Source organism: Triticum aestivum, chromosome 3D, assembly GCF_018294505.1.
Source record: "Triticum aestivum cultivar Chinese Spring chromosome 3D, IWGSC CS RefSeq v2.1, whole genome shotgun sequence".
Taxonomy (NCBI): Eukaryota; Viridiplantae; Streptophyta; class Magnoliopsida; order Poales; family Poaceae; genus Triticum; species Triticum aestivum.
This window is the reverse complement of record NC_057802.1, coordinates 593,039,500-593,056,594: the sequence shown is the minus strand read 5'-3', so window position 1 is coordinate 593,056,594 and position 17,095 is coordinate 593,039,500. Positions and strand designations below refer to the sequence as shown.

The 17,095-nt window shown below is 46.1% G+C and overlaps 1 protein-coding gene across 1 annotated transcript; it reads left to right on the top strand.

The window, feature by feature from the left end:
- Positions 1 to 6: 6 nt before the first annotated feature.
- On the top strand, positions 7 to 2,116 carry LOC123080773 (xylan glycosyltransferase MUCI21). The gene has a single exon (XM_044503719.1). It carries the CDS (start codon positions 340 to 342, stop codon positions 1,849 to 1,851), a length of 1,512 nt encoding a protein of 503 aa, XP_044359654.1. The 5' UTR covers positions 7 to 339; the 3' UTR covers positions 1,852 to 2,116.
- The last annotated feature ends 14,979 nt before the right edge of the window (positions 2,117 to 17,095 follow it).

Below are 17,095 nucleotides of genomic sequence, written 5' to 3'. Positions count from 1 at the left end.
CGGCTGGGTGGAGTGTGTGACGCAGAGGAAACTGGTGTCTGAAGACGAGATGGAAGAAGATAGGTGCAGGTGCCGAATCCAGGCCGAGGCCGGGGACTTCTTCTTCGGACTGTGGAACAGAGACCGAGGAAACTGACGCGAGCGTGCGGGCGGGACAAACGGTGGGTCACCTGACAGGAGGAATTCCCGCACGCACATCAATGCGCCGCGCCGGCGTGTGCGACTCGTCTCTCGCCGGCCTTTCCTACATAAGCCGACCTGATCAAACCGGGCACGCGACAAGGGCGACCGCGCGAAGCTGCACCCATCCCGTTTCCATTTCTCCAACCGAACGTCGGCATGGCCTCGAAGCTCCCCGACGCCACCAAGGGCCTCGGCGCCGGCGCCATAGACGTCGAGGACGGGAGCGGCGCCGGCGCTGGTGGGAAGAAGGTGACCGGCAGGTGGCCCGGGTTTGTTCATTTCTTCTTCGTGCTCACCGTCGTCACCTGCGCGCTCGTCTACGCCCCAAGGTTCCTCTCGCCCACCGTGCCCGTCGACTTCTTGGGGCCGCGGCAGCCGTCGTCCGGTCGAGCGGCGGCAGTACAAGGACGGAGCCTGGACGCGCTGGTCCTCGACAACCAGGTGAACTCCCCGTGCGCGTCCATGGGCGGCCATGGCATCTGCTGCGACCGCTCCGACTTCAACACCGACGTGTGCTTCATGGCCGGCGACGTGCGCACGGACGCCGCGTCGCTCTCGTTCCTGCTCTTCGCGCCGCAAGCGCCCAACGGCACCGCCAGCGCCAACGCGACCGTGGCGGAGAAGGAGGAGCGGGTGCAGCCCTACACGCGCAAGTGGGAAAAGCACCTGATGGCCAACATCCAGGAGGTGCGGCTCCGCGCGGCCCGGCCGGACGAGGCCGACGCGCACCGGTGCGACGTGCGGCACGACGCGCCGGCGCTGGTGATGACGGCGGGCGGGTACACGGGGAACCTGTTCCACGCGTTCAACGACGGGTTCCTGCCGGCGTGGCTGACGGTGCAGCACCTTCGGCGCCGCGTGGTCCTCGCGGTGCTGGCGTACAACCCGTGGTGGGCCGGCACTTTCCGGGAGCTCGTGTCGGGGCTCTCGGACCACCACGTGATCGACCTCCTACACGACAAGCGCACGCACTGCTTCCCTGGCGCGATCGTCGGGACCCGCTTCCACGGCATCCTCGCCGTCGAGCCGGCTCGGACCCGGGACAACCGGACCCTCGTCGACTTCCACGACTTCCTCGCCGGCGCGTACAAGGACGAGAGCACGCCGGAGCATCAGGAGAAGCCAAGGCGGCGGCCGAGGCTGGGGCTGTACTCGCGCAAGGGGACGCGGGTGATCGAGAACGAGGCGGCGGTGGCGCGGCTGGCGGAGTCGGTGGGGTTCGACGTGTCCATCCTGGAGACGGCGAACGGCGCGCCGCTGTCGTCGGAGTACGCGGCGGTGAGCGCGTGCGACGTGCTGGTGGGCGTGCACGGCGCGGACCTGACGAAGCTCCTGTTCCTCCGGCCGCGCCGCGCCTCGCTCCTGCAGATTGCGCCGCTGGGCGTGCCGCACGTGGCGCGCGGGTGCTACGAGAAGGCGACGGCCATGATGGAGATGCACTACGAACAGTACGACGCGGCGGCGAACGAGAGCTCGCTGGTGCGCAAGTACCCGGCGGACGACGTGGTGCTGCGCGACCCGGAGGCGGCGACGCGCGAGCGCGGGTGGGACCTCACCGCGCGCGTCTACCTCGGTGGCCAGAACGTGAGCCTCGACCTGGGCAGGTTCGGCGACACCCTCCGGAGGCTGCACTCCCGCGCCCTGCGGCTGCCGGCCGCCGGGCCGTAGCTGGCTGGCTGGTTCGATATGTGCGTCGCCGATCAGACGCCGACGAGCTGGTGCATTCTAATGGAGGGTAGGTCCGGCGGCCGCGGCCGGCGCACGTTCGTACGTGACAGGGCGCTGGATCGATCGCAACCATTTTGTTGGACTCTTGTTCGACAGCACAGACCACACAATGTGTTTTGTTTATTTGTTTTGTTTTGTTTGTGCACAAAAGACCATATATAATCCGTCGAATACTCTGATGACAAGACTTTGTTTTTTGTTTGTACATATGGTTCGATGTCTCGAAATATAGACAGTCTGGTGATGACATACACAACGGCATGCACTGCTAGTGCCAGGCCAGCCGTGGTGTGGCCTGGCCGCCGGCCGGCACGGCGCGGCGCGGCGTGCCGCGTGCAGGCACCAGCGGCATATACTACATATATGGAACTAAATGTTCCATGCGTTATGCCTCTGTCTTGAGTCTTGACAAGGCCAGGGCGGCAGATCTAATGTTTATTTTCTCTACTTCTCACGAAAATATTTAGGAGTACAATTGATTCACGCGCTGGAAAAACAATGATATGCCGTATTGTGCAGAGTTGTCGCTGCAAACAAGTATCGTTCGCAGATCATCGTGCAGAAGCATCGTCCATCGGTTTGTTTGATTGAACGAAGAGTAGTATTTCGCTGTACAAACCCAGACCAACTTCTGAAAAAACCCAGACCAAAGGAACATACTATGTGCAGGAAGTGGACCTGCATCCATTTGATATAGTCGGCCGGCGTCGACGGAGTTTGAACAGCGGGTGGGAGAAGTTTCTTAGGCAGGCACGGGGTTGAGTTGAACGGTGGATACGTGCCGCTGCAGTTGACATGGACATGATCCAGTCCAGCAGCGCGGGCCCTGTGGTACGAGAATGACATTGAACTGTGCACCCGACGGCGACAACGCAGCCACGGAGCCACCTGTTGACGAGGGCATCTGCCTTCCTCTGTCCCTCTTCAGAGAGGAAGTACCAGCTGGCCTCGATTCGGCATCTGCACCCATCTCATCTTCTTGCACCAAGACTTCTTCCGCGAATTGGCACGCATATATGCTGAAGCATGCACCTGTCCGATTGTCTCACGGTCCGTAAAGTCGTTGGGTCTCGCATGAGTGCACATCAAGTTTGTAGTTTTAGTTTCTAAAACTCACGATTTTGACGCTCACAGTTTCTAAAACTTATGATTTTGTCGTTCGCTCGCACTAGGTTTCAGATTTCAACGTTCGCGGTCTCTGAATCTTGCGATTTTGTTGTTCGCTCGTCTAAGTTTGAATGGTTGAAACTTAATGAAGTTTTAGAAAATCGTTAAAGTGTTTTCAAAATGGACCTTATTTGAGAGCCCTTGTAACAAAGATCATGAATCTGAAAACGAAACTTAATTTGGACTTTTGTTTGAAAAGATGCCAAAAGAAAAAGCACACGCAAGATGCTCGGTGCTCCCACAAATCCTATCTCATATCTATCTATCTATCTGCAGTAGCCTGTATATCGACACCTCATAACATCTTATAAATTTCCAGAGAAAAAAATACTTTGTATTATTACACATTTTACTGCATAGGGCACCTTCAACGCGGAGTCTCAAATCGCCTGCTACCGTCCGGACCGACCGATCTAAATATAGTTTGTCATCCCACGCGGTACCACATTGGTCAGTGAACTGGTTCGGACGTTCGTTTTCTAGTAAATCGGACATAAACTAGTGGGTGCTTTGTAGGCGTCTGGACCGTTGCCACGTATGTGTCCAACACCCCGGTCCCACCCCAAACCCTATCTGCCTGAAAAACCCTCTCAGCGTGAAGAGGCTGTTGGGCATTCATGCCGGCCAGTGCCACTCCAGAGCGGACGAGACTTCACAGCATGAATGGCGGTCAAAACGACGTGACTAGACGAGCGGGTGACGTCTTTCAATGCCGACTTGGCGACCGAGAAGCCTACTCCAGCAGATGCATCGCATTGAAGCTGGCTTGCCATCCCTTCGCATGCTCGCACCTATTTATCCAGGACTCCGATGTCATCCACACTGCACCGCTCCACTTTTTGATCCTCTGCGCTGCGGCGTAGTCCAGACCACCGTCTCCACACCATGTCGAAGTCATGGTTCTCCGCGCTGGCAGGCGATGGCGGCTCCGGATCTTGGCACCGCCGCCATTGCTCTCCGAGGCCCTCGACCTCCACGGCAGCCGACTCCTTTGAGAAGGAAGAGATCATCATCTCCTCCGGCGATGAGGAGGAGTAGCCGCTGCCACACCAGTAGGCACGACAACACCACCGGTACATGGAGGTGGCTGCCATGGACGATGAGTTCGTGCGTGATACGTCTCAAACGTATCTATAATTTTTACATACTACTTATAATTCGGACCCTAGTGCCTCGCTAATGAAAGTCCAAAGGACCCGTGCTACCGAGCATGAGAATAGGATTGGGTCCCGGTTTCTGGGACCGCACAGAAGGGGCAAATGCCATCACCCGGGCCATGCCGCTTAAGCACCTCGGTCCCCAAGAGGATGTGGTCTCAAAGTAATAGCCACATAAAAATCTTAATATTTAAGGGCAATGGGGGCCTTCCACAGAGGAGAAAACCAGGGGGTGGTGGGCGATCGGCATAATGCCTGATATGCCAAGCTCACCGAGAACTCACCTGAAGGCGAGAGTCTCCAAGAGATGTTGTCCGGATAGTCCGGCAACACCAACGGGAGGGTTGCCTACAAACTAGCCCACTCCTCAGTCTCCTCCTACCCAAATGTGCGATGGAACAGGATATTCCACTGCCCATTTTGGGAAGTCGCGGAGACCAGAAGTATCGGGTCCGCGCAGATGGCGAACAGACTAGGAAAGCTCACCCTAAGTGGTTCGCCACCCACCCAAGGATCCAGCCATAATTTGGTTCCTTCCCCCATTTCCTATACTGAAGGAGACCCCTAGACGAATGTCCTCCTTGATCCGTTGGATGGCACTCCAAAACTGGGAACCACCCGAGCGAGAACATGCTAGGAGAGGCTCACCCCTTAGGTATTTTGCTTGAAGCAGCTGCAACCTCAAGCCGCCCTCACCTCGCAAGATCTGCCAAACCCATCATAACATGAGGGAGATGTTCATGCGTCGGGAGGCCATAATATAGGGGATCAATCATAGTCCTTTCTATAAGTAAGAGTGTCGAACCCAACGAGGACCAGAAGGAAATGACAAGCGGTTTTCAGCAAGGTATCTTCTGCAAGCACTGAAATTATCGGTAACAAATAGTTTGGTGGTATGGTAATTCGTAACGATTATCAAGTAACAAGTGTAACAAAGGTGCAGCAAGGTGGCCCAATCCTTTTTATAGCAAAGGACAAGCCTGAGCGAATTCTTATATGAAGCAAAGCGCTCCCGAGGACACACGGGAATTATCATCAAGCTAGTTTTCATCACGTTCATATGATTCGCGTTCGCTACTTTGATAGTTATATGTGGGTGGACCGGTGCTTGGGTGTCGTCCTTACTTGGACAAGACTCCCACTTATGATTAACCCCTCTCGCAAGCATCCGCAACTACGAAAGAAAAATTAAGATAAATCTAACCATAGCATGAAACATGTGGATCCAAATCAGCCGCTTATGAAGCAACGCATAAACTAGGGTTTAAGCTTCTGTCACTCTTGCAACCCATCATCCACTTGCTACTTCCCAATGCCTTCCCCTAGGCCCAAATGATGGTGAAGTGGCATGTAGTCGGCGTTCACATAACACCACTAGAGGAAAGACAACATACATCTTATCAAAATATCGAACGAATACCAAATTCACATGATTACTTATAACAAGACTTCTCCCATGTCCTCGGGAACAAAAGTAACTACTCAGAAAGCATGTTCATGTTCAAGATCAGAGGGGGTAATAAATGTCATTAAGGATCTGAACATATGATCTTCCACCAAATAAACCAACTAACATCAACTACAAGGAGTAATTAACACTACTAGCAACCCACAGGTACCAATCTGAGATTTTGAGGCAAAGATTGAATACAAGAGATGAACTAGGGTTTGAGATGAGCTGGTGCTAGTGAAGATGTTGATGAAGATTGTGTTGGGGAACGTTGCATGGGAAACAAAAAAATTCCTACGCTCACCAAGATCAATCTAGGAGATGATCATCTACGAGAAGAGAGATTGCATCTACATACCCTTGTAGATCGCTAAGCGGAAGCGTTAAGAAACACGGTTGATGTAGTTGAACGTCTTCGCGATCCAATCACGATCCGTCCCGCGAACTCCGATCTAGTGCCAAACGGACGACACCTCCGCGTTCAACACACGTACGGCTTGATGACGCCTTCACCTCCTCGATCCAGCGAGCGATGGTGAAGTAGTAGCTCGAGTCCTCCGGCAGCATGATGGCGTGGTGGCGGTGGTGGTGGAGTGATGACCCACAAGTATAGGGGATCTATCGTAGTCCTTTTGATAAGTAAGAGTGTTGAACCCAACGAGGAGCAGAAGGAAATGATAAGCGGTTTTCATCAAGGTATTCTCTGCAAGCACTGAAATAATAGGTAACAGATAGTTTTGTGATAAGATAATTGGTAACGGGTAACAAATGAAAAAAGTAAATAAAGTGCAGCAAGGTGGCCCAATCCTTTTTGTAGCAAAGGACAAGCCTGGACAAACTCTAATATAGAGAAAAGCGCTCCCGAGGACACATGGGAATTATCGTCAAGCTAGTTTTCATCACATTCATATGATTCGCGTTCGGTACTTTGATAATTTGATATGTGGGTGGACCGGTGCTTGGGTGCTGTCCTTACTTGGACAAGCATCCCACTTATGATTAACCCCTATTGCAAGCATCCGCAACTACAAAAGAAGTATTAAGGTAAACCTAACCATAGCATGAAACATGTGGATCCAAATCAGTCCCTTACGAAGCAACGCATAAACTAGGGTTTAAGCTTCTGTCACTCTAGCAACCCATCATCTACTTATTACTTCCCAATGCCTTCCTCTAGGCCCAAATAATGGTGAAGTGTCATGTAGTGGACGTTCACATGACACCACTAGAGGATAGACAACATACATCTCATCAAAATATCGAACGAATACCAAATTCACATGACTACTAATAGAAGGACTTCTCCCATGTCCTCAGGAACAAACGTAACTACTCACAAAGCATATTCATGTTCATAATCAGAGGAGTATTAATATGCATATAGGATCTGAACATATGATCTTCCACCAAATAAACCAACTAGCATCAACTACAAGGAGTAATCAACACTACTAGCAACCTACTAGTACCAATCCCAGACTATGAGACAAGAATTGGATACAAGAGATGAACTAGGGTTTGAGAGGAGATGGTGCTGGTGAAGATGTTGATGGAGATTTACCTCTCCCGGTTAGAGGAGCGTTGGTGATGATGATGGCGATGATTTCCCCCTCTCGGAGGGAAGTGTCCCCGGCAGAACAGCTCTGCCGGAGCCCTAGATTGGTTCCGCCAAGGTTCCACCTCGTGGCGGCGGAGTCTCGTCCCGAAAGCTTGCTTATGATTTTTCTTCGGACGAAAGACTTCATATAGCAGAAGATGGGCACCGGAGGGCCAACAGGGGGCCCACGAGGCAGGGAGCGCGCCCAGGGGGTAGGGCGTGCCCCCCACCCTCGTGGACAGGTGGAGGCCCCCCTGACGTAGATTCCTCTTCCAGTATTTTTTATTATTTCCAAAAATAACTTTCGTGGAGTTTCAGGACTTTTGGAGTTGTGCAGAATAGGTCTCTAATATTTGCTCCTTTTCCAGCCCAGAATTCCAGCTGCCGGCATTCTCCCTCCTTATGTAAACCTTGTAAAATAAGAAAGAATAGGCATAAGTATTGTGGCATAATGTATAATAACAGCCCAAAATGCAATAAATATCGATATAAAAGCATGATGCAAAATGGACGTATCAACTCCCGCAAGCTTAGACCTCGCTTGTCCTCAAGCGGAAGCCGATAACGATAAATATGTCCACATGTTTAGAGGTAGAGGTGTCGATAAAATAAAATACGGACATGAGGGCATCATGATTATTCTCATAACAGCAACATATACGGATAATGTCATATGATTTCTTATGCTCAAGTAATAATCTATTCACAATGCAAAGTATGAATCAGAAACTTTATTGAGAACTAACAAACTATAATCTCAGTCATTGAGGCAATTGCAATTTATCATAACATCAGAAAGAGTCTATGTCAGAGCTTTCTAGCAAGTCCACATACTCAACTATCATTTAGTCTTTCATAATTGCTAACACTCACGCAATACTTGTGGTTACGGAGTTTTAATCGGACACAGAGAAAGATAGGGGCTTATAGTTTCGCCTCCCAACCTTTTACCTCAAGGGTAATGTCAACAATAATAATTCATGCTAACCCACATCCAATTAGATATATATATCAGGATCTTTCCAACATCCTGTGCTTGCCAAAGGATAAAATGTAAAAAGGAAAGGTGAAGATCACCATGACTCTTGCATAAGGTAGAAGATAATAATAAAAGATAGGCCCTTCGCAGAGGGAAGCAGAGGTTGCCATGCGCTTTCAGGGTTGGATGCACAAAATCTTAATGCGAAAGAACGTCACTTTATATTGCCACTTGTGATATGAACCTTTATTATGCAGTCCGTCGCTTTTATTTCTTCCACATCACAAGATCGTATAAAGCTTATTTCCTCCACACCAATCAATCATACATATTTAGAGAGCAATTTTTATTGCTTGCACCGATGACAACTTACTTGAAGGATCTTACTCAATCCATAGGTAGATATGGTGGACTCTCATGGCAAAACTGGTTTAAGGGTTTTTGGAAGCACAAGTAGTATCTCTACTTGGTGCAAAGAATTTGGCTAGCATGAGGGGGAAAGGCAAGCTCAACATGTTGGATGATCCATGACAATATACTTTATCTCAGATATAAGAAAACATAACCCATTACGTTGTCTTCCTTGTCCAACATCAACTCTTTAGCATGTCATATTTTAATGAGTGCTCCCAATCATAAAAGATGTCCAAGATAGTATATTTATATGTGAAACCTCTCTTTCTTTATTACTTCCTATTAATTGCAACGATGAACAAAGCTATGTTTGTCGACTCTCAACAATTTTTAATCATCATACTCTTTCTATGTGAAGTCATTACTCTGCATAAATCAATATGATCTCTTTATTTCTTTTTATTCTTTCTCTTTTCTTTTATTCACTCAAGATCATAGCAAGATAATCAAGCCCTTGACTCAACACTAATCTTTATTATATAGCTCACGGACTCAATTACATAGAGAGATCATAAAGCAAAACTCAAAACTAGATCATACCAAAACTTTATTCTACTAGACCAAGATACTACTAATAGGATCGAACTAAGAAAAACGGTAAGGATAGGGGATGTGATGGTGATACGATACCAGGGCACCTCCCCCAAGCTTGGCAGTTGCCAAGGGGAGTGCCCATACCCATGTGATTATGTCTCCTTCTTGTTGGTGAAGAAGATGATGGTTTAGTTGATGGCGTAGGCTTCTTCCTTAATTTGCACTTGAGGACAGAATTTTGATCCCTCAGGTCATCAATCTCCTGCTCCAGGCTTAATATCTTTTTGCATAATTCCTGCTTGTTTTCCTGCAAGAGGCGAAAAGGGATAAACTCGATCTTAAATTTCTTTGCTCTATCAGGGAGGCTTGACTTTTTGAACTCCACATGCATGTCCCCAGGTTGAGGTAATGGGACTTCATCTTCATCTGAGCTCGTCTCCTCCTTTCTCTTGGGTTCATAGTCCTCTTCTTCTTCCGTAGTCCAACCACAATGCTCCACATCCCCATAGACCTTAGGATTTGCAAGGTAATCAGCCACATAGCTTTCTCCTTCCGAATCCTGCAACGACATGTTGCTCTAATCTGCAGCAGGACAGCTCGAAACAAAACAGAGGATATTTGCGTGATACAGGAGTCAAAACCTTCGGGAGATTATATAATGAATTTTTACCGACCAAAATACGTATCGTGCAAGAAAACGGAGTCCGGAGAGCGCACGAGGTGCCCACGAGGCAGGGGGCGCGCCCAGGGGGTAGGGCGCGCCCTCCACCCTCGTGGAGGCCTCGTGTCCTTCCCGGACTGCTTCTTATTTTTCTATTTTTCTAAATATTCCAAAACGGAGAAAAATTGCCATTAGAACTGTTTTGGAGTCGGTTTACTTACCGTACCACATACCTATTCCTTTTCGGAGTCTGAAACGTTCCGGAAAGTGTCCCTTATGTATTCCTCCGGGGTTACGGTTTCAATAACATTGGTTTCAACATTTATAGGATTACCTGAGATATAATGTTTGATTCTTTGACCGTTCACCACCTTCGGATTTGTGCCTTCGAAGTTGTTGATTTTTATGGCACCGGAACGATAGACCTCCTCGATAACGTAAGGACCTTCCCATTTAGAGAGAAGTTTTCCTGCAAAAAATCTTAAACGAGAGTTGTATAGCAATACATAATCACCTACATTAAACTCACGCTTTTGTATCCTTTTGTCATGCCATCTTTTAACTTTTTCTTTAAACAACTTGGCATTTCATAGGCTTGGGTTCTCCATTCATCAAGTGAGCTAATGTCAAATAACCTCTTCTCACCGGCAAGTTTGAAATCATAGTTGAGCTCTTTAATAGCCCAATATGCCTTATGTTCTAGTTCGAGAGGTAAGTGACATGCTTTTCCATAAACCATTTTATACGGAGACATACCCATAGGATTTTTATATGCAGTTCTATAGGCCCATAATGCATCATCAAGTTTCTTGGACCAATTCTTTCTAGATCTATTAACAGTCTTTTGCAAAATTAATTTGAGCTCTCTATTACTCAATTCTACTTGACCACTAGACTGTGGGTGATAAGGAGATGCAATTCTATGATTAACATCATACTTAGCAAGCATTTTACGGAAAGCACCATGAATAAAATGTGAACCACCATCAGTCATTAAATATCTAGGGACTCCAAACCTCGGAAAAATAACTTCTTTAAGCATCTTAATAGAAGTGTTATGATCAGCACTACTAGTTGGAATAGCTTCTACCCACTTAGTAACGTAATCAACAGCAACTAAAATATGTGTGTATCCATTAGAGGCAGGAAAAGGTCCCATATAATCAAAGCCCCAAACATCAAATGGTTCAATAACAAGTGAATAATTCATAGGCATTTCTTGACGTCTACTAATATTACCAATTCTTTGACATTCATCACAAGATAAGACAAACTTACGGGCATCCTTGAAGAGAGTAGGCCAATAAAAACCGGATTGCAATACCTTATGTGCAGTTCTATCTCCAGCGTGGTGTCCTCCATAAGCCTCGGAGTGACACTTGCGTAGGATCTGTTCCTGTTCATGCTCAGGTACACAACGTCTAATAACACCATCTACTCCTTCTTTATAAAGATGTGGGTCATCCCAAAAGTAATGTCTCAAATCATAGAAAAACTTTTTCTTTTGCTGGTATGTGAAACTAGGTGGTATAAATTTAGCAACAATATAATTAGCATAATCAGCATACCATGGAGCAGTACGAGAAGCATTTATGACATTTAATTGTTCATCAGGAAAGCTATCATCAATAGGTAGTGGGTCATCAAGAACATTCTCTAACCTAGACAAGTTGTCTGCAACGGGGTTCTCAGCTCCCTTTCTATCAATAATATGCAAATCAAATTCTTGTAGCAAGAGAACCCATCTAATAAGTCTAGGTTTAGCATCTTTCTTTTCCATAAGATATTTAATAGCAGCATGATCCGTGTGAATAGTTACTTTAGAATCAACAATATAAGGTCTGAACTTATCACAAGCAAATACAACTGCTAAGAATTCTTTTTCAGTAGTAGCATAATTTCTCTGAGCATTGTCTAGAGTTTTACTAGCATATTGAATAACATTTAATTTCTTATCAACTCTTTGCCCTAGAACAGCACCTACAGCATAATCACTAGCATCACACATAATTTCAAAGGGTAAATTCCAATCAGGTGGCTGAACAATAGGTGCAGAGATCAATGCTTTCTTAAGTATTTCAAATGCTTCTACACAATCATCATCAAAGACAAATGGTATATCTTTTTGTAATAAATTAGTCAGAGGCCGAGAAATTTTTGAGAAGTCCTTAATGAACCTCCTATAAAAACCGGCGTGACCAAGGAAACTTGTTATACCTTTGATGTCCTTGGGACATGGCATCTTTTCAATAGCATCAACCTTGGCTTTATCAACCTCAATACCTCTTTCAGAAACTTTATGCCCCAAGACAATACCTTCATTAACCATAAAGTGGCACTTTTCCCAATTCAAGACAAGATTAGTTTCTTCACATCTCTGCAAAACTCGATCAAGGTTGCTCAAGCAATCATCAAAAGAGGATCCATAAACGGAGAAATCGTCCATGAAAACCTCACAAATCTTTTCACAAAAGTCAGAGAATATAGCCATCATGCATCTTTGGAAGGTAGCAGGTGCATTACATAAACCAAAAGGCATACGTCTATAAGCAAAAGTACCGAAAGGGCAAGTAAAAGTGGTCTTTGATTGATCATCGGCTGACACAGGTATTTGAGAGAAACCAGAATAACCATCTAGAAAGCAAAAATGTGTATGTTTGGATAATCTTTCTAGCATTTGATCGATAAAAGGTAAGGGGTAATGATCCTTTTTAGTAGCCTTATTTAATTTGTGGAAATCAATTACCATCCTATAACATGTAATAATGCTTTGCGGAATCAATTCATCTTTATCATTAGGAACGACAGTAATACCTCCCTTCTTAGGGACACAATGGACAGGACTTACCCACTGACTATCAGCAACGGGATAAATTATACCTGCCTCAAGGAGCTTTAGTATTTCCTTTCTTACCACTTCTTTCATCTTAGGATTCAGCCGTCGTTGGTGATCACGAACTGGTTTGGCATCTTTCTCCAAATTTATTTTGTGTTGACATAGAGTGGTACTAATGCCCTTAAGATCATCAAGAGTATATCCAATAGCAGCGTGGTGCTTCTTCAGAGTTTTCAATAATCTCTCTTCTTCATGCTCTGAAAGGTTAGCACTAATAATAACAGGATATATCTTTTTCTCATCAAGATAAGCATATTTAAGAGTATCAGGTAACGGTTTAAGCTCAAACACGGGATCACCCTTGGGTGGAGGAGGATCCCCTAGGATTTCAACAGGCAAATTGTGTTTCAGGATGGGTTCCTGTTTAAAGAATACTTCATCTATTTCCCTTCTTTCATTCATAAACATATCATTTTCATGGTCTAGCAAATATTGTTCTAAAGGATCACTAGGAGGTACGGCAATAGAAGCAAGACCAATAATTTCATCTTTACTAGGCAATTCCTCTTCACGATGTTGTCTACGAAATTTAGAAAAGTTAAACTCATGAGACATATCACCTAGACCAATTGTAACAACATCCTTTTCGCAATCTATCTTAGCATTAACTGTGTTCAAGAAGGGTCTACCAAAAATAATGGGACAAAAGCTATCTTGTGGGGAACCGAGAACAAGAAAATCAGCAGGATATTTAGTTTTCCCACACAAGACTTCAACATCTCTAACAATTCCCATTGGTGAAATAGTATCTCTATTGGCAAGTTTAATTGTGACATCAATATCTTCTATCTCAGCAGGTGCAATATCATGCATAATTTCTTTGTATAAGTCAAAAGGTATTGCACTAGCACTAGCACCCATATCACATAAGCCATGATAACAATGATCTCCTATTTTAATAGAAATAACTGGCATGCCTACCACAGGTCTATGTTTTTCTTTAGCACAAGGTTTGGCAATTCTAGCAGTTTCATCACAGAAATGAATAACATGCCCATCAATATTATCAGACAAAAGTTCTTTAACAATAGCAATATTAGGTTCAACTTTAACTTGCTCAGGAGGTGTATAGGTTCTAATATTGCTTTTACGAACCACAGTTGAAGCTTTAGCATGATCCTTTATCCTAACAGGGAAAGGTGGTTTCTCAACATAAGCAGTAGGAACAATAGGATCATTATAAGTGATAGTCTTTTCTTCAACTTTAATAGGTGCAGCTACTTTTACTTCTATGGGAGGATGATATTTAAACCACTTCTCCTTAGGGAGATCAACATGAGTAGCAAAAGATTCACAGAAAGAAGCTACTATCTCAGAGTCAAGTCCATATTTAGTGCTAAATTTACGGAAAACATCGGTATCCATAAAAGATTTAACACAATCAAACTTAGGTGTCATACCTGACTCCTTACCTTCGTCGAGATCCCAATCTTCAGAGTTGCGTTTAATTCTTTCCAATAAATCCCATTTGAATTCAATAGTCTTCATCATAAAAGAGCCAGCACAAGAAGTATCGAGCATGGTGCGATTGTTATCAGAAAGCCGAGCATAAAATTTTTGAATAATTATTTCTCTTGGGAGCTCATGATTGGGGCATGAATATAACATTGATTTAAGCCTCCCCCAAGCTTGAGCGATGCTTTCTCCTTCGCGAGGCCAAAAATTATATATATAATTGCGATCACGATGAACAAGATGCATAGGATAAAACTTCTGACGAAATTCCAATTTCAATCCTTTGTAGTTCCATGATCACGTATCATCACATAGCCTATACCATGTCAATGCATCTCCCTTCAAAGATAAAGGGAAGACCTTCTTCTTAATAACATCATTGGGTATACCTGCAAGCTTAAATAATCCACAAACTTCATCCACATATATTAGGTGCTCATCAGGATGCTTTGTTCCGTCTCCTGCAAAAGGATTAGCTAGCAGTTTTTCTATCATACCCGAAGCAATCTCAAAGTAGACATTTTCATTTTCAGTAGGTTCAGTAGGTTGAGGAGCAACTCTTTGCTCTACTGGTCGGGGTGAAGATACCCCGAACAAGCCCCTCAGAGGATTACTTTCCATAGTAACAAGTGACAGTAAATTTCAGCACACTATATAAATTTTTCCTTACCAAATTCCACCTACCAAAGGCGCTTCACTCCCCGGCAACGGCGCCAGAAAAGAGTCTTGATGACCCACAAGTATAGGGGATCTATCGTAGTCCTTTCGATAAGTAAGAGTGTCGAACCCAACGAGGAGCAGAAGGAAATGATAAGCGGTTTTCAGCAAGGTATTCTCTGCAAGCACTGAAATAATAGGTAACAGATAGTTTTGTGATAAGATAATTGGTAACGAGCAACAAGTAACAAAAGTAAATAAAGTGCAGCAAGGTGGCCCAATCCTTTTTGTAGCAAAGGACAAGCCTGGACAAACTCTTATATAGAGAAAAGCGCTCCCGAGGACACATGGGAATTATCGTCAAGCTAGTTTTCATCACGTTCATATGATTCGCGTTCGGTACTTTGATAATTTGATATGTGGGTGGACCGGTGCTTGGGTGCTGTCCTTACTTGGACAAGCATCCCACTTATGATTAACCCCTATTGCAAGCATCCGCAACTACAAAAGAAGTATTAAGGTAAACCTAACCATAGCATGAAACATGTGGATCCAAATCAGCCCCTTACGAAGCAACGCATAAACTAGGGTTTAAGCTTCTGTCACTCTAGCAACCCATCATCTACTTATTACTTCCCAATGCCTTCCTCTAGGCCCAAATAATGGTGAAGTGTCATGTAGTCGACGTTCACATAACACCACTAGAGGATAGACAACATACATCTCATCAAAATATCGAACGAATACCAAATTCACATGACTACTAATAGCAAGACTTCTCCCATGTCCTCAGGAACAAACGTAACTACTCACAAAGCATATTCATGTTCATAATCAGAGGAGTATTAATATGCATATAGGATCTGAACATATGATCTTCCACCAAATAAACCAACTAGCATCAACTACAAGGAGTAATCAACACTACTAGCAACCTACAGGTACCAATCCCAGACTATGAGACAAGAATTGGATACAAGAGATGAACTAGGGTTTGAGAGGAGATGGTGCTGGTGAAGATGTTGATGGAGATTTCCCTCTCCCGATGAGAGGAGCGTTGGTGATGACGATGGCGATGATTTCCCCCTCCCGGAGGGAAGTGTCCCCGGCAGAACAGCTCTGTCGGAGCCCTAGATTGGTTCCGCCAAGGTTCCGCCTCGTGGCGGCGGAGTCTCGTCCCGAAAGCTTGCTTATGAATTTTCTTCGGACGAAAGACTTCATATACCATAAGATGGGCACCACGAGGCGGGGGGGGGGGGCGGGGGGCGCCCAGGGGGGTAGGGCGCGCCCCCCACCCTCGTGGACAGGTGGAGGCCCCCCTGACGTAGATTCTTCTTCCAGTATTTTTTATTATTTCCAAAAATAAATTTCGTGGAGTTTCAGGACTTTTGGAGTTGTGCAGAATGGGTCTCTAATATTTGCTCCTTTTCTAGCCCAGAATTCCAGTTGCCGGCATTCTCCCTCCTTATGTAAACCTTGTAAAACAAGAAAGAATAGGCATAAGTATTGTGACATAATGTGTAATAACCGCCCAAAATGCAATAAATATCGATATAAAAGCATGATGCAAAATGGACGTATCATGGAGAAATCTCAGCAGAGCTTCGCTAAGCACTACGGAGAAGAAGATGGCTATGAGGGAGAGGAGGAGCAGCGTCGTGGCATGAACAGATCTGTATGGGTGTTGCTGCCCTCTCCCTACCTCTCTATATATAGGAGAAGGGTGGAGGGGGTGGCGCCCCTAGGGTTTCCCCTAGGGGGCCGGCGGCCAGGGCAGATGGGATCTACCCTAGGGAAACCCTAGGGTGACTTACCCCCCAAGCCAGGTGGAGGATTGCCTCCCAAGCCAGGTGGAGGCTTGCCTCCCAAGCCAGGAGGCGCCCCACCTCCCCTGGTCACGTGGGATGGGGTAAGAGGGGTGCTCAGCCCCTTAGTGGGCTGGTTCGCCCCCTCCCCTTGGCCCATGAGGCCCCCCAACACTTGCCGGGACCCCCCGGAACCCCTTTCGGTCATGCTGGTCATCACCCAGTACCCCCGGAACACTTCCGGACTCCAATACCCTTCATGCAATATATCAATCTTCACCTCAGGACCATTCCGGAGTTCCTCGTCATGTCCGGGATCTCATCCGGGACTCCGAACAACCTTCGGTAACCACCATAATGACTCAACTATACTTATATCGTCACCAAACGTTAAGTGTGTAGACCCTGCGGG